The sequence below is a fragment of the Mustela nigripes genome, chromosome 2 (assembly GCF_022355385.1).
Source record: "Mustela nigripes isolate SB6536 chromosome 2, MUSNIG.SB6536, whole genome shotgun sequence".
Lineage (NCBI taxonomy): Eukaryota > Metazoa > Chordata > Mammalia > Carnivora > Mustelidae > Mustela > Mustela nigripes.
The window spans coordinates 134,273,495-134,292,473 of NC_081558.1; the positions used below are offsets into that span (position 1 = coordinate 134,273,495).

At 34.3% G+C, this 18,979-nt stretch overlaps 1 protein-coding gene across 9 annotated transcripts in view; it reads left to right on the plus strand.

The window, feature by feature from the left end:
• The window catches only part of IFT80 (intraflagellar transport 80), a 113,145-nt gene that overhangs the window by 27,937 nt on the left and 66,229 nt on the right, over positions 1-18,979 (plus strand). For all 9 annotated transcript variants that reach the window (XM_059391648.1, XM_059391640.1, XM_059391642.1 and 6 more), the window contains 4 exons: positions 130-198; positions 9,335-9,444; positions 15,777-15,866; positions 16,602-16,739. In XM_059391648.1, coding sequence (XP_059247631.1) covers positions 130-198; positions 9,335-9,444; positions 15,777-15,866; positions 16,602-16,739 — 407 coding nt within the window. The remainder of the gene's footprint in view (positions 1-129; positions 199-9,334; positions 9,445-15,776; positions 15,867-16,601; positions 16,740-18,979) is intronic.

Here is an 18,979-nt window from a genome sequence, read left to right on the forward strand (position 1 = left end):
TATTTAATGAATAAATTGTGTCTGAATTTTAAATATATATTAATGTAGATATATTGATTTTTCGATGCAAACTTAATGTTTAAATTTATTTCCTATAGATAAAAATATCAATTATTTTTCTCTTTATAGTTGGAGAAGATGGACAAATAAAAATCTGGTCAAAGACTGGGATGCTGAGATCAACTTTAGCTCAGCAAGGTATGTATATTAATCAATTAAGATATATTAATAGTTCCTTTTAAAGACCATTATAGTTCCTAAGACTGATTTAGGTAAGGTTCAAAGCCTGAAATCTCTTATTATTATTATTTTTTTAAGATTTTATTTATTTATTTGAGAGTGAGTGAGAGAATGCACATGAGTGGGGAGGGGTGTGCCGGGGGAAGAGAGATTCTCAAGCAGATTCCACTGAGTGGGGAACTCAATGCAGGACTTGATCTCATGTCCCAGAGATCATGACCTAAGCTGAAATCAAGAGTTGAATGCTTAACCAACTGAGGCACCCAGCACCCTGAAGTCTCTTATTTCTTTTTCTTTTTTTAAGATTTTATTTATTTATTTGACAGAAAGAGACATAGCAAAAGAGGGAATGCAAGCAGGGTAAGTGGGAGTGGGAGAGGGAGAAGCAGAGTTCCACCAAGTAGGGAGCCCAGTGTGGGACTGGAGCCCAGGACACTGGGATCGTGACCTGAGCCAAATGCAGACCCTTAACAACTGAGCCACTCAGGCGCACCTCTCATTTCTATTTATACTTTTTCTTCTTACTTTCCATGTTGACTGATAAACCATGGTAACTGTATTATTTGAGCCAAGAAATATAAGAAACACTCAAGGCCTTTTTCTTTTTTAGTGAGTCTGTATAAATGCAGTTAAAGGCTGATGATTTTTTTTTAAATAATTCTGAATCCTTATGAGCATATATTATTTGGAATAGGATTGACTGTCTAGTTAAGTAAATAATAGTAATAGAAATATTAGGAGTAACTCCCTACTTAAAAAGTCCTAATAACTTCATAATATTACCATCCTTTCTAAACTGTACTACACCAACTAATGATGTACTGTATGGTGACTAACAAAATAAAAAAAATAAATTGTATGTTTGATATCTAAACTACTGGAGGGGAGCAGATACTCTGATGGTCCAAAACATGGTAAAGTGCAACTGCTTAGAGAAGCATTTCAGTTTTCCATGTTAATTGGGAGGAAGTGCCCATAAAGTCAATTCAGTGGTCATTCCTGTTGAGATTTAGGTTACATACAATTTTTTTTGTGTGTATAGCAGATCTATTTTGCTAATTAGATTTTTATGTAGGAATAGTAAAGCGGTTTTCATGTTTAACTGAAAATATATCAGCTGGCCTTCAAAGATGGCAGACTATTCTCGAGAATTATATAATCAAGTTATATTGTGAAGCATCTCTGGTAACTGACTTCCAAAAATTTCCAGATTTCATTTAAAAAATTTTTTTTAATGATTTTTTAAAATTTATTTGGCAGAGAGAGAGACAGGGAGCCCAGTGTGGGGCTCCATCCCAGGACCCCAGGATCATGACCTGAGCTGAAGGCAGACACTAACCGACTGAGCCATCTAGGCACCCCCAGATTTCATTTTTTAAGTCACGTTTACTCTTAAGATAGTGTTAAAATAGTTACATTTCTTTAGCTATCCATTAACCAAATTTTAGCGAAGGGTAACCATAAATACTGGGTAGTACTTATCTAGGTAACCATAAACACTTGGTAGTAGCAAAAATGTTGATGAGATTCAGTTTATCCATTTTTTTCTCTGATTGCTTCTGCTTTTGGTATCATATCTAAGAAACCATTGCCTTATCCAAAGTCACGAAGATTTAGACTTTTATTTTCTTCCACGAGTTTTATAGTTTCAGTGTTTACATTTAGGTCTATAATCCATTTTGAGTTAGTTTTTGTGTATGATGTTTATTTTAGAGAGGGATGGGTGGTACTCTTTTTAATTTTTTTTTTCCTTCCTTCCAAATAGATGGGTAAATAAATTCCCTTAGAAAGTTAAAATACTGATTAGGTCTATGATAAAGGTAATTTTATTATGTCTTCATCACATCATGTAATGATATTTTCCATTGACGTTCCAAATAGCTGTAATTTTCTTAACATCAAATGACTGAAAGGGCTTATCATTTTTATCTCATTTGAATCTTATTTATTCTCCTCACTTGAGGTTTATATTAAGTATGAGATTAGTGAGCAAAATTAAATTACATAGATTTTCATATTTTAGTTAACCTGTTGATATTTCAAGATAATCAGATATCTTTGGATTAAGAATTACAGATTTACTATAGAACTATGCATCTGATTTTTAGGTTTTTGATTGTTGGTGCCACCCATGCTTTCCTAATAAGGCATAGGCTTTTCCTGTTTCATCTCTGGGGAAAAACATTGGAAAAATTAAGTTATGATGATATTAACCCTGAAGGAAAAATCTCTGGTTATTTATAAGGTTTATTTGATTTATTAAAGGCTATAATTTTTGATGGTGATTATGAACTACTGATAGCTGGATGCTAAAGGCTCAAATAAGGAGGCCAAAATAGGTGGGGAAGGGGACTTCTGCCTCTTTTAGGGGGAAAAACTGTAAATTTTGGCAAAAAAATGAAATAACATAAGCCTGAGTTATTGTAACACTTGGAATTCAGTAAACAATGTTGAAAACATCCTGGTGATTTTTACTACATGTTTATATTAGTTGCATTTATTTTTGATGAATAGAAAAAGTTTCCTGAATTCATTTCTTTTTTTTAGAAATAGATATTTTATTTATTTATTTTTAAACATTTATTTATTTATTTTAGAGAGCACACATTCACATGGGGTGGGGGGGAGAGGGAGAGAATCTTTAAGGAGACTCTGCTGAGGGTGGAGCCTCTCATAAGACTCTCTCTCACATCCCATGAGATCATGACCTGAGCTGAAACCAAGAGTTGGGCACTTAGTTGACTGAGCCACCCAGGCATACCCTTAATTCATTTCTTAATGATTGGGGATGGATATATAGATAGAAGTCATGGTCATCACCTTCTCCTCTAATATAGAAAAAGCATTAATCCCAAGTTTTTAAATTTTTTTTTAAATTTGACTTAGTTTAAAAACAATTCCTACTGGTACTTATGAGGAGTTATTTTTCCTCATTAGAGAAAAATAGTGTATGGGCCAGGGATAATTATAATTAAGCTTTGTATATTTTAATTATAGGCTAAAATTGGAATAGAGTAATACTGCAAACCTTTGAGGACATTTCCCCCACAATATATTCAAATGGAAGGATGGAATGACAAAAATGGAACCTGGAACATAGAAAAATGGAACTAAATAATGAATTTAGTAAAGGAAGTGAACTGGAAATATAAATAACTGTAGCATAGGCAGGATGTTTTTGTTATTACAAAGTTGCTGTGAGAGGATAGGAAAGCAGAGATTATTGCTTTGGAGGGAAAGGAAGTATCAGAAAGGCTTTCTGGCAAATATCAGAATATCTTTTTTTTTTTTTTTTCTTTTAAGAGAGGGGTATGGGAAAGGAGAGAATGAATCTTAAGTGAACTCCATGTCTAGTGCAGATCCTGATATGGGGGGCTTGATCTCAGAACTCTGAGATCATGACCTGAGCTGAAACCAAGAGTTGGATACTCAACTGACTGAGCCACCCAGGTGCCCTTGGAATATCGTTTGATTGAGCTTTAAAAGATAAAGAAAGTAGGGAAGGAAATGGGCCTGTTAGCAATGGAGTGGAGCTGTGGAGGAAGTTAGGTGGTCAAAGGTTTAGAGGCAGAACAGCATAAGGTAGGGAAATTAGGTATATAGGAGCAGACCCTTTGGGCCAGAGGGCAGGCTATATGAGGCTGTATATCCAAAGGGACCGAGACATTGATGACAATGGATGCTAAATGAAGGGTTTTGATTTTGTTTTATGAGTATACCAAACCTTAAAAAAATAAACAGAAGAATAAGAGGTAAAAACTATCTCTTAGGAACATAAACTTAGCAGTAATATGTAGGATAAATCAGAAGAAATAGAGATTAAATGGGGTGGTCAGCAATAGACACATGAAAAGATCTGAACATCACTGACCATCAGGGAAATGCAATTCAAAACCACAATAGGATAGCACCTTACATCTGTCAGAATGGCTAAAATTAAAAAAAAGACAAAAAACAACAAGTGTTGGTGAAGATGTGGTGAACAAGGAATCCTCATGCATGGTGGTCTAAGTTAATACAGCCACTGTGGAAAATAGTATGGAGGTTCCTCTTAAAAACAGAAACATTATATGATCCAGTAATTCTACTACTGGGTGTTTTCCCAAAAAAAAATGAAAACACTAATTCAGAAAGATATATGCACCCCTGTTTACTGCAGCATTGTTTATAATAGTCAAGATATAGAAGCAACCTAAGTGTCCATCAATAGAAGAATGGATAGAGAAAATGTGGTAAAAATGTACAATGGAATATTACACAGCCATTAAAAAGGATGAGGTCATCTCACTTGAGACAACATGGATGGACCCGGAGGGTATTATGTTAAGTGAGGTAAGTCAGGCAGAAAAAGACAAATACCATATGATTTCACTTATATGTGGAATCTAAAAACAAAACAAATCAGTAAACAAAAAGCAGAATCTGACCTATAAATATACAAAAGAAACTGATGATTGTTAGACAAAAGAGGGTGTGGGGGTGGGCAGAGTGGTTGAAGGGAAGTGGGAAATATAGACTTTCAGTTATGAATGAATAAGCACCAGAGTATAAGGCATAGCATAGAGACTGCAGTCCATGATACTATAATAGTGTTGTATGATGATAGATGGCAGCTACACTTGGGGTGAACATAGCATAATATATAGAGAAATTGAATTACTGTGTTGTACACCTGGAACTAATGTAACGTTGTGTGTCAGTTACAGTAAAAAAATTAAAAATAATAATAACGAAAAAAATAAAATGAAAAAAATGGGGGTGACCAGTAAGGAGGTTATTGGAATGTTCTATGCTAGTGTGCATTGAGGCTTGAACAGAGACAGTAATGATAATTGAAAAAAGTGAGTAGTTCTTAGTAGTTGACAGGAATGGATATCCTATAAGAGGTAGAGAATTCAGAAAGAAGAATTAATGAGGGATTCTGTTAGAGGGATGATAGTTTTGAATGTGTAGAGTCTGAAGTCTTTGATGCAAGTAGAAATACTGTGTTAGGGCTCAGAAGTAAAGCTGAAATAATGTGAGAGTCAATTATAGAAAGGTGAAAGGTGAAGCTATAGGGGAAGTTGTGATCGCCAAGGGATAAGTGGCTGAGGATAGAAACTGGAGATACAAATGCATTCATTTAAGCCTTTTCTCTTTACTAATCCAAGAACATATATAACCAAAAAGTTGCTTTTTTGTGGAATAAATCCTACTTGATTGCTTACTGATAATATATGTCCCTCAAATAGAATGAAAGGGAAATAATTCTTGGGTTTTTAATTCTTGATGATTTGGCAACCGAAAAAAAAGTTGAGTTCCTACTATCATGAGCAACACAATAAACAGCTAGTTGCTTATTGAATTACAAAGTGATTTCTAGTAGTGGTGGGTAATAGATAGTGCTTATATAGTATCAGACTCTGCTCTAAGTACTTTCCCTATATTCCCCCAATGTAGACTTATATTGCATTCAAGGCAAAGATAGCTTATATTTCACTGTGATAGTGAAGAGTTTGTTTCAAAAGCATTCTTAAAAACATGCAAAAACATTTAGGGGCTACTTTTTAGTATGAGTTTGAAAAACATGGTATATTTGACCATGTACTTCCTTAAAACAATTGAAATACATTTTTGTCTCCTCTTCTGTGGTTTAAAATGCCTTCAACAGGTTGAAAGAATTTAGATAATTTGTTTTACAGAGAGATAAGGGTCTGACATTTAACACAACCCCAGGTGCATGTGGTTTCTTAAAAAATGTCAAAAAGGTCACATGATCTTAGTGTACAGAGTCAGAAAAACAAGATATTTTTGAGTGTCTTAACTGAAATGGAACATAAATAAAAATTCCCAATATAAAAAGCAAGAAATTCTTTAATTATTATGAAACTACTTTTTTTTTGTCCATTTTTTTTGTAACTATTGGAATTAATAACATTACATAATTTGCTAAACTTTTGGTTGAAAACTTCTTTAACCTGAAGTCTATAGTTGTTATTTTCATACTGCGTTTGCAAAGTGAAGTGTAATGATGAGAGTAATTCAATGCTTTAATAAGCATGTTTTAAAAAAAATATTTAAAATATTGCAGGTTTTTGAAATGCAAGTGGGATGGATTTCATTATAATAAAAATCATTATTTTCTTTATAAAGCTAATTTTTCCGCTTTCAGTAATGATGTTCATCAGAACTACCCAAATTAGAAATTGTATAGTATATCTCCTTTTGGAAAAGAAAGCATTCGTGTATACAATGGTTTCACACTTAACATTTTATTATAAATATAAGAGATGAATATAATGAAAACTTGTCTTAGTTCTTGATATTATATCCATTTTAAATATTAGTGGTTAGGAAGATTGAACTAATGGGACTTAACTATTAATTTGGGGTTTTTTTTGTTTATTTTCCTGTTTGGTTGTTTTTTAAAGATTTTATTTATTTATTCGACAGAGAGGGAGAGCACAAGTAGGCAGAGTGGTAGATGGAGGCAGAGCAAGAAGCAGTCTCTCCACTGAGCTGGGAACCCAAAGCAGGACTGGATTCCAGGACCCTGGGACCATTACCTGAGTTGAAGGCAGCAGCTTAACCAACTGAGCCACCCAGGCGCCCTCTGTATTTGTTTTTGATAAACAAATGTGGTTAAAAGCCACATGTTATAGCAAAGGAATTGCTTAACTTTTTCTCTATAATCTTATTTTGTTTTATACTATAAGTTTTTATATCTGTTTTTTTAACATTATTATTGTTTAAAAAAATTTTATAATCAGGAAATGAATGAACTCCCAAGTCCTAACAGGGAAGATAAGTATTGTGAAGATTTATAAGGTTAATAAGCAAGGAAATGGTGACACAGCTGACTTAATGAGGCCACAAATTCAATGCTAAAGAGGACAAAAGCGTCCCTAGCTCCTCATCCTATACCCCAACTGTGCCTTTTACCACAACTAAAGGGCTAGAGTCACATCCTGTATAACTCAGTAGGAGTTGTATTTACTGAATTATTTCCTTGGGGGTAGATGTTTGTCATTGTTTAATGTATACCCCAGAAAAGTGTAATTTTACTGATTCTATTCAGGATGACTTGATAGTCCTTAATTAAAATATATTAATTTACTTTTTGCACAATAATTACAACTATAATAATGGAAATAAAGAAGGTACCTAAAACTCTACCACCCTATCAAATAAGCATTCAGCCTCTATTCCCTTCCAGTACTCATCAAGAACCATATTTGAAATATCTGAAATTTTGATTTACATGTTCTAGGGAGTTTATTAGAGTTGAATTCTATTTGGCAATTTACTTGTGAAATCCAGGTCAACTTCTGGCTACTTCCAGAGAATATTCCAAGAGAATGTACTTACCAAGTGTAGAAGAAGTGCCTTCTGGCCATTTGTGGGTTCTTCAGATACAGATCAATCCTAGATGTAATTGACTGAATAGCATATTTAGACCCAATATACTATCTAACCTAAATCATGAAAGGCATGCTTCAGAGTTTGTTTGTTTGGTTGTTTTTTTTTTGTTTTTTTGTTTTGTTTTGTTTTTTGCTCTAGGTCTGTTGTAAACTAGACCTTCTAAATTCCTTAAACCGCTGAGACTTGCTCACAACTGAATTATATTCTGATTGGGAATAAAATGGCATGAAAAAAGTAGGGTGCCACTTGAGCACAAGCCATTACTGAAATTTACTCCCTGTTGATTACTGATTACTCCTGTTGATTAGCATCAGTTGGGTTTCCCATTTAAATGAACAGTTAAATCTTATTGATTACCCATAAATCCTCAGACTCAGATTTCATTTTCCTAAGAATGTCTTATTCATTCACAGAAAGTCAACTGCTACAGTAGTCTGATTTATAAGTTCTAGATGATTTTTGAAAGCACCTTTAGAAATATTAATGGATTAATATTTCATAGATTAATTGTATAACCTTGATTCACTTTCCTAATGGATGGTAACTGAGTCAGAGAGTGGAGTACAGTTTATTTAATGCTTTTGCCAGGTATAATACTCATTTTTTAAAAAAAACTAGGTTCAAATAAAGTACAGCCTTCTAGAAGATATTAATGTGAAAGTCATTGAGTTAAAAAAATACCTTCTCCAAATTCCTATCCTAAGAAATTGAAAACAGTATGAAGTTTAAAGTAGTTTATAAAATGGTACATTGAGGGCGCTTGGGTGGCCCAGTGGGTTAAGCCTCTGCCTTCGGCTCAGGTCAGGATCTCAGGATGCTGGGATTGAGCCCCGCATGGGACTCTCTGGTCAGTGGGGAGCCTGCTTCCCCACCCCCTCTCTGCCGACCTCTCTGCCTACTTGTGATCTCTGTCTGTCAAATAAATAAATAAAACCTTAAAAAAAAAAAAAAAGAATGGTACATTGAGTCAAACATGTACTTTTCCCCAAAAGTATAAGTCAGCTTCATCCTGGTTATGGGGTATCTGAACCCTTCTTAGCCTAGCTTTCAGGCCAAAGTCCCGCTTGATCGATAGCAAAACTTTCCCCAATCTGATGTTTAATTTGCCATTTATAAATTCTAGATAGGAGGGGGTAGATCATTTGGGGGTAGAATGGTTTCTGTCCATTAGAGAACTGCTTAAGCCCCAGATGAGTGGTAGGTCTATTTCCTGTAGTATCCTCAGGAATGGGAATTAATCAATAAAGTAAATATACCATTTATATTTTTGTATGGAAAATTTAAGTCAACTTATGTATTGAGTCAGTTTAAGCACTGATGGCTGTTGGTGGGAAATGATAAATCATGACTTTTCGGATATTTCTTTATATCTTAAAATAATGAAGTGGATTTATTTTATGTTCTATATTTTAGTAGCACACTATATTGAGTTCCTAAAAACTCCCATCCTCTTTTCTCAGCAAGATCAAAATTAGTTAAAAACATAGTTTTTCAGTTGCTTACAGTAGATTTTCAATGGTCAGTATGAACTCAGTTTGTTTTAGTATCAGGCTATTCTTAAAGGGCCATTGAATATGAAATGAAATGGCACTCCATATTGCTTTTTTGATGCTCTTAACTAGCTCTCTTGTTATAAGGCATAATAATGAAAATCTGTTGAATTTTTTTTTTAATTTTCTTTTCCTTTTTACAGGAACACCGGTATATTCAGTAGCATGGGGCCCTGATTCAGAAAAAGTTCTTTACACGGCAGGCAAGCAGCTGATCATTAAACCTCTTCAACCAAATGCTAAAGTTTTACAGGTATTTCTCAGGCATTTGTAAGCTGTTATCAGGATCTGTTGGACTGCTAAGTGAGAGGTCACTTTCTTAGGAGTCCCTTTCTTCTGGGTGGTCTTTTGTCTGAAGCTTTTAAGTGTGTGTTTTTACTAGTCTTTATTACAGAATAGGGGATATCTGGTTATGTTTCTAACAAGGTTCACTTCCTCCTTATTCCAACTTACATTATACCAGTAAATCATAAATGTGTTTTGAGTTACTAAATTGTCACATGATTTGGCATGATAGGCATCTTTAAATTTAGCAGAGTCAGCCTCACACGTATAGATTTGAAACAAAACAGGACAAAATCATAAAACTTTAAAAGCTTGTTTAGACTGTGTTTCTTATCATTATAACTAGCATCCTCCCCCTCCTCTTGAACATCATTTATTCAATACACTTAAGCTTTCTCTAAAACCGTAGCATTCTTTTAGTATTTTTAGAAGGGTCATCAGTGTAATGTTTAGAACAAGTTAGGTGTATATATTTTTCCCAAATATATAGAAGCAAAACTATGGTGACAGTTAAGACAGGTCAGAGTAGGATAAATTAATGAAAAATTTTAAGTCTGTATTCAGGGTTTTGATGTTTGATTTCAGTGTTAAAAGGCAGAATCATTTTCTTCATATTTTGATAATGACACAGTATAGTATGGATAATAAAAATACAGGCTTCAGACTTAGTCACCTGGTTTCAGATGTCCACTTACTTACCTAAAGTAACTTTAGGCAAGTTAAAAAATATCTTTGATTCTCAGCTTTCTCATCTCTTAGTTGTGATGCTAGTACCTACTTATAGGACTGTTGTGAGGATTAAATGAGTTAAATTACAAAGTGCATATGACAGTCTATACAATAAGCATATTGAGTGCATATAGTAAGCACTCAATATAGAGTAGTTGTTACTATAGATGTTACTGGAGAGTTATGTCATCTCTACCATTTAGTCAGCCTCTAATAAATTAGAGCCAGGGAGGCTGGAAAAAAGATGTAGAATGGTTGGGTCCTGAGTAAGGGATTTTGGTGCTGGAGATTGAGCAGCTACAATGGGTATAAAAGTGTTTTAAGAAGAACTATCAGATTTAACAGTTCAGTATGTATAGATTTTGGGGAGTAAGAAAATAGAAATGACATTGAGTTTCTATAATTTTAATTTTTATGTAGATTATGCTATACATATTTCATAAAGTCAACATGCATTTACATTTCTACTATATGCAGAACACTTTGCTAAGAACTATGGTACAAACAAAAAATAGAAGATACAAGTCCTTGCTTGCTCTTAGGCAGCTAAGGTAAAGAATTAGGGCAAATGGAAGAAGCTGCGAAAGAACTAGTTCCGCCTGCCTTTAGTCAAAGTTCTTCCATACCACTTAAACTCCAAAAATCTGCTTTAAAATTATACAGCAAAAACAGGCAAGGTGAATCTTTTGGTTTATAGTTATGTGATTTATTGAGATACCTGTAATTAGGCTTATATGAACACAACTCAGACAGATACTATATATTACCATTGGTAAATTATAGTTTAGTGGTTTAGTAGAATCTTTGGGCCAGCATGTAGTAGAGGGCAAGAAAAGCACCCACTGCCAAAATTCTGCTACTGTGGAAGAGGAGTTGAAGTATAATTGGTAACTTCGTGCAAATTTTCTTTTTTTTTCTTTTGGGTAAATTAAAGCTGTGGCAGTTTTCCTTAGGTATAAACACATATTCAAATTTGGGTTGTCCGCAAAAAGGAACACTTACTCTTGCTTGTAGAATATAGTTTAAAAGTGTATACCTGATTTTTATTAAAAGCTTTAGGGACTCTTCTTGAGACCCAGAGCTTGGTTTTATAGTGAGGAGACTTTTGTTTATTTATTCATTCAGTGAAAATGTAGTACATACATACTATATACCAGATACTGTGCCTTATGTGAGATAATTCAGAGTGAAACAGATCATAGTTTCTGCCCTCAAGAAGCTCGTTGTCAAAGGAATTTCACAAAATGTCTGGTTAATTGAGAAATAATTGAAAACTGTCTATGCCTTATGTGTAGTATATAAATATGTATAATATAAACTGATAATTCTAAATCATAGTATATGAAAGGTTTAAATCATATTTTGTTCCTAACTTTTGAATATATAAAAATTTATTTTTATAGCTTAGAAAGGAGACTCTTGAGAATTTCTGTGTATGTGTATCTATATATACCCATATCTGTGTCTGTGCATTTTTTTTTTAAATATTTTATTTATTTATTTATTTGACAGAGAGAGAGACACAGTGAGAGAGGGAACACAAGCAGGGGGAGTGGGAGAGAGAGAAGCAAGCTTCCCACAGAGCAGGGAGCCTGATGTGGGGCTCAATCCCAGGACCCTGGGATCATGACCTGAGCTGAAGGCAGACACTTAACGACTGAGCCACCCAGGTGCCCCTGTGCATTGTTATTTTTATCCTTGTAGTCTGTTTCAGGACATTGTATTAATTTGATGGTAAATTGTGTGAATTAATTCTTTTTAAAGTATATTATCAAAACATTTGTTTTTGAGAGTAGCTATTTTTATATATCCTGAGTAAAGCAAGCTATGAATTACTATTTATTCTTAAAGATTATTTGACTCTAATTTAATATTTTACTCTGTGTGCATTAAGAACAATAGGATGGTCTGTTGTGCAACATAGTACTGGAAGTCCTAGTCTCAGATACAGACAACAAAAAGAAATAAAAGACATCCATATCAGCAAAGAAGAAGTCAAATTTCCACTCTTTGTAGATGACGTGATAGTCTGTGTAGAAAACCCGAAAGAACTCCACCAAAAAATTGCTAGAACTGCTACAGGAATTCAGAAAAGTCACAGAATATAAAATCAAAACACAGAAGTGTGTTGCATTTCTATACACCAATAATGAAACAGCAGAAAGAGAAATCAAGGAATCAGTCCCATTTACAATTACACCAAAAACCATAAGATACCTAGGAATAAATCTAACCGAAGAGGCAAAAGATCTGTACTCTGAAAACTATAGAATACTTATGAAAGAAATTGAGGAAGACACAAGAAATAGAAAAGCATTCCATGCTCATGGATTGGAATAATAAATATTGTTAAAATGTCTATACTACCCAAAGCAATCTACACATTCAGTGCAATCCCTATCAAAATAACACCAGCATTTTTCACAGAGCTAGAACAAACAATTCTAAAATTTGTAGGGAACCATAAAAAACCCTGAATAGCCAAAATAATGTTGAAAAAGAAAACCAAAGCTGGAGGCATTACAATCCCAGACTTCAAGCTGTATTACAAAGCTGTAGTCATCAAGAGAGTATAGTACTGGCACAAAAACAGACACATAGATCAATGGAACAGAATAGAGAACCCAGAAATGGACCCTCAACTCTATGGTCAACTAATCTTCGACAAAGCAGGAAAGAATATCCAACGGAAAAAAGACAGGCTCTTCAACAAATAGTGTTGGGAAAATGGGCAGCAACATGCAGAAGAATGAAACTGGACCACTTTTTTACACAAAAAATATTTTTACACGAAGATAAATTCAAAATGGATGAAAGACCTAAATATGAGACAGAAATCCATTAAAATCCTAGAGGAGAAATAGGCAGCAACATCTTTGACTTTGGCCACAACAACTTCTTACTAGACTCGTCCCTGGATGCAAGGGAAACAAAAGCAAAAATGAACTATTGGGACTTCATCAAAATAAAAAGCTTTTGCATAGCAAAGGAAACTGTCAACAAAACCAAAAGACAACCAACAGAATGGGAGAAGATACTAGCAAATGACATGTCAGATAAAGAGCTAGTATCCAAAATCTATAGAGAACTTAACAAACTCAACACACAAAGAACAAATAATCCAATCAAGAAATGGGCAGAAGACTGGGGTGCTTGGGTGGCTCAGTGGGTTGAGGCCTCTGCCTTCAGCTCAGGTCATGATCCCAGCATCATGGGATCGAGCCCTGCATCCAGCTCTCTGCTCAGCAGGGAGCCTGCTTCCTCCTTTCTCTGCCTTCCTCTCTGTCTACTTGTGATCCCTCTCTGTCAAATAAATAAATAAATAAACTCTTTAAAAAAAAAAAAAAAGAAAGAAAGAAATGGGCAGAAGACATAAACAGACATTTCTCCAAAGAAGCTATCTGAATGGCGAACAGACACATGAAAAGTTGCTCAACATCATTAGGCATTAAGGAAATATGAATCAAAACCACAATAAGATACCACCTCACACAGGTCAGAATGGCTAAAATAAATAACTCAGGAAACAACAGATACTGATGGGGATGTAGAGAAAGGAGAACCCTCTTACACTGTTGGTGGAAATGTAAACTGATGCAGCACTCTGGAAACCAGTATGGGGGTTCCTTGAAAAAAGTTAAAAGTTGGGGCACCTGGGTGGCTCAGTGGGTTAAAGCTTCTGCCTTTGGCTCTGGTCATGATCCCAGAGTTCTGGGATTGAGCACCACATCAGGCTCGTTACTCAGCGGGGAGTCTGCTTCCCCCCACCTTCTCTCTCTCTGCCTGCCTCTCTGCCTACTTGTGATCTCTCTTTGCTAAATAAAAAAATAATAAATACATAAATTTTTAAAAAACTTAAGTTAAAAATGCAACTACCTTATATCCCAGCAATTATAGTACTAGGTATTTATTCCAAAGGATACAAACATAATGATTCAAAGGGGCATATGCACCCCAAATGTTTATAGCAGCAATGTCCACAATAGCCAAAATACGGGAAGAGCCCCAATGTTCACCAGCTGATGAAAAAAAGGTACACACACACACACAATGGAATATTACTCACCATTGCAAATCTTGCCATTTGCAATGACATGGATGGAACTAGAAGGTATTATGCCTAGTGAAATAAGTCAGTCAGAGAAAGACAAATACCCTATGATTTCATTCATATGTGGTATTTAAGAAACAACATAGATGAACATGAGAGAAGGGAAGAAAAAATAAGATAAAAACAGAGAAGGAGGTAAACCATAAGAGACTCTTAACTGTAGAGAACAACTGAAGTTTGCTGGAGAGGTGGTGGGTGGGAAGATGGGGTAAATGGGTGATGGATATTAAGGAGGGCACGTGTTGTAATGAGCCCTGGGTGTTATATGCAACTAATGAATCATTAAATTCTACCCCTGAAACTAACACTACACTAAAAGTTAACTAACTTGAATTTAAATAAAATCTTGAAAGAAAAAAAAGAAGGAACAGTAGGTTAGGAATGGTCTATAGAGAGAGAGCCCTTAACATCAGTTACTCTTTGATGTGAAGATAATTGGCTCAGACATTAAAATGTACCTGTGGTCTTCAAGGAAAATTAGTTCTTTTTCAGTTATATTATTCTGCCTTAAACATGGAAAAATGCATATGCTAAATGGGCACATGAATTTATTGTATTGGAGAGCAAGAGGGGATCCATGCTTACTTACTAGATTATCAATTTCTGGGTGACATATATGTAATGCATTCTATATATGTGTATAGAATATGTACATATCTGTGGAAAACTTTTTTTGTTATGTGGTAAAGTTTATATACAGAGGTTTCTTATGTAATTCAGTGACATGAAGGTAGAAAGAATGAGGCTTAGGAAAATATGCAGAAGAGAATGAACAGACTAGTAAAGAAGATGGTCATATAATAAAAGTTTTTTTAAAAAGAAAAGAATTAGTAAGTAAGAATGAAGACAAGGGGCGCCTGGGTGGCTCAGTGGGTTAAAGCCTCTGCCTTCGGCTCAGGTCATGATCCCAGGGTCCTGGGATCAAACCCCGAATCGGGCTTTCTGCTCGGCAGGGGGCCTGCTTCCTCCTCTCTCTCAGCCTGCCTCTCTGTCTACTTGTGATCTCTATATGTCAAATAAATAAATAAAATCTTAAAAAAAAAAAAAAAGAATGAAGACATTATCTTTAACTGAATCAACTGTGTAAAAAAAGAGTAAGATTTGGATTCAGTCCAGTGTTACCACACATGTCAAGCTTGGAATACTTCAATAGCAAGAGATTTTCCATCTGGAGTCCAGGCAATTGAGATTTATAAGGAAGTAAGCTATATAGTGGATGTCATAATCCTAAGTGTTTTCATTACTTTAAATTAGAAATGAAACAAGCAAATGAGGTTATGTGTAACAGCTATCAAAGGAAGATGGGAATCTCCAAAGACAGGTTAAGAGAATCATTAGAGAGGCAAACTGTCTTTTCTTAAAAAAAAATAAAATAAAATAAAGCAAAATAAAACAAAACTTTCTAGTGTTCTTGAAGGTATAATTAACTCTTTTTTTTTTGTTTTTTTTCCCCCTCATAGTGGAAAGCTCATGATGGCATTATTCTAAAAGTAGATTGGAACTCTGTCAATGATTTGATTTTGTCTGCTGGTGAGGATTGTAAATATAAGGTATATGATTTTTGAATTTATCATCTGGTTGAAGGAATTAAATTTAGGTAAAAAGTATTTAGCATATAAGAATATTCTTTTAGTCTTTCACTTTAGCTATATCTTTTAACTTGAATGATTTGGCAAATTGTTATTTTATAATTTTAAGTGGTATTTTAAAGTGTTGACTTTCTCATTGACCTATCTTACTGACCTATAGAATTTGATTTAATGAGCAGGAATATAAAACTCCTGGTTTTACTGGTTATTTAAATTAACTCAAGTGAAGTTTTAAAAATCAATCTTACTGGTTTATTGAAAGTTGTTCAGCTTCAGACCAAAATAATTTATACTATAAATAAGACTTAATGTAACTGAAGTTAGAGGAAATTTAACTGAAATAAATACTTTTAGGTAAAGTTGATAGAGCACTTACTGACCAAAAATTTTAAGCAAAAAATTGAATATTTCAAAACTTTGTTGTTTAATTTAAAGGACTCAAATGTATAGGTTGTATGATTAACCAAAGATTTAGTGAAATTGGAGAATTATTACAAGGTTATAAAATTTTTTTTGAGATATTTAGGTTTTAAAGAATACAGCTTTCCCCCCTTATGTGATAGTAAAGACATTTAGATAGTACTATTATAAAGTGTTGATTTCTAAATCTCTAATTAATACCTTACTGTTAGGACAAACTTTTTAGTAATAATATGGTGACTGTTATATAAGATTTTTAAAACTTTGTTTTTTTAGGTATGGGATAGTTATGGCCGCCCTTTGTACAATTCACAACCTCACGAGCATCCTATTACCTCAGTTGCCTGGGCTCCAGATGGAGAGTTATTTGCTGTCGGATCGTTTCATACTTTACGCTTGTGTGATAAAACTGGGGTAAGTTATAATGGTGAAGAATCACTGATGTACTGTCATAAATGTGATTATGCATAACACACCTGGTTCTCAATCTTTAAAAAAAAATTTCAGTGAATGCACTTGACTGCATCTTTTTGATTTGCCTTCTGAATATACTAGTTCAATCAATTCTAGATTTATGGGACCATATAAACTCTAAGTTGAATTTGAGGAATGGGTATATTCTCTATTATTTGTCTTTCTGGAAATACTGATTTTAAGCATGATTATAGAAGATGGTGAAGTAGCTACAGTATTAAAATTTATACCCAATCAACATGGAGAGTTCAATTTTTGAACTTTTTTTTAAACTGTCAATATGTTTCATATAGAAATTTTAGTTGCATGTTTTTAGCATGGATTAATTGTAAGTTTTAAAAATGATCATTTTTAAACCAGAGGAGTTGGGTTTTTGTCAAGAATTCATGTTTGCATACATGGGGGTCCTTTTCCTCACAAGAGAGTATATATACCCTTCTTTGTACAAATTCTGTTTAGAACCTAAACAAACAGCCAAGCTCAACAACATTCACCCACTGAACTTAAATAATGAGTTACTTCATCAGAGTGTTACAGAAGCAGCCGAGTGATGAGTGGGGTTATTCTGTACTATTCCTAACTAAGAGGAAATGACATAATTATTCTGTGGCTTAATTTCCTTGAATATAAACCAGGACCATTAAGTTAAAATTATTGAAGTTTTATAAGTGATCTGCTTTATAAGTTTTCTATCACTTGAAGTCTGGCTTCATATGGCTTCAAAATATGCCTGGCTTTAGAAGCTCTCTGAACTGTAATACCATAAAATCCATTCAGTCTTTCCCTCACGACTCCCTAATTTGTATCTGTGCTCAAATTAGGCTCATGAATCTTCTCCGACCCTAATATCCTCACTCATCTTTTCCTTTCTGTGGAATGCTCTCACCACTGTTTTATACTTACTGATTTCTACCCATTCTTTAAGGCCCATCTTGTGTTTAACTTCATTTCCTCATACCTTCCGCAGGTATTTATCTGTTTTTCTAACTTCCTCTCCTATAAAGTCTCTCTCTTTTTAGTTATAAATTAGGATGTTGTATCAGATAATCTCATTTTCATCCAATATTTCAGTGATGATTCTAAGTCTATAGAATATGTACACATTCTCACAATGTATTATGCTTTTATATTTTCCATTTTCATTTTTGGTATGTTATTGTTGGCTCCCTAGATAGTTTATAAGATTCCATAGGTCAATGGTTCTCTATTATCTATATAACCCAATAGATACTCAATAATTCACTTATAAGTTGATTTAATCATGATAATTTTAAATTGCCATTTTGGGGTACTTGGGTGTTTTAGTTGGTTGAATATCTGACTCTTGATTTCAGCTCAGATCATCATCTCAGGTCCTGAGATCCAGCCCTGTGTCAGGGTCTGTGCTCAGTGGGGAGTCTGCTTGAGGATTCTCCCTCTCTGCCCTGCTTACGCTTGCTCTCTCTCTCTTTTTAAAATAAATAGATAAGGGTGCCTAGGTGGCTCAGTCTGTTAAACGTTTGTCTTCTGTTCAGGTCATGATTCCAGGGTCTTCGGATCCACTTCTGCATCAGACTCCCTGTTCAGTGGGAGTCTGCTGCTCCCTCTCTCTCTACCCCTCCCTCCTGCTCATGCTCTCTCTCTGTGTAGCTCTCTCTCTCTCAAATAAATAAATAAAATCTTGAAAAAATAGACAAATCTTTAAATGCCGTTTTGATGAAAATATTAAAAAATTTTAAAATGTGGGGTGTTGAGTTGACTGGAATAACTGAATTAAAGATTTACTTTATTAAACACTAAACCTGTTTTTAGAATGTTAAATTCTATTCTGGAAAAGTAAACTTTCTAAAAGGATTTTTCTTTTACCTTATTCAGACTGAAGAATTGTAACAGTTTTATAAGGATTTGAGGTTAGCACTTATATATATTTTCTTTTATTCAGTAGACATCGCATGTATACTGCTCATCAGAGTATTTTAGAAACTGGTGATAGAGAGATGTAGAGATTTTCACTCAAGGTGTTGACAGTCTAGTATAGAATCAGGCTGTAAGATTTATAGTACAATGTGACAGATGCTATACAGGAGGATTATTTTGTGTAAGCACCATGAAGGTGTGGAAGAGCTTAGTTCTGCCTGTGAATATTGATTGGAGAGCTGAGGCTTGAAGAATTAGTAGTTCTTTAAGGAGACAAGTTGGGA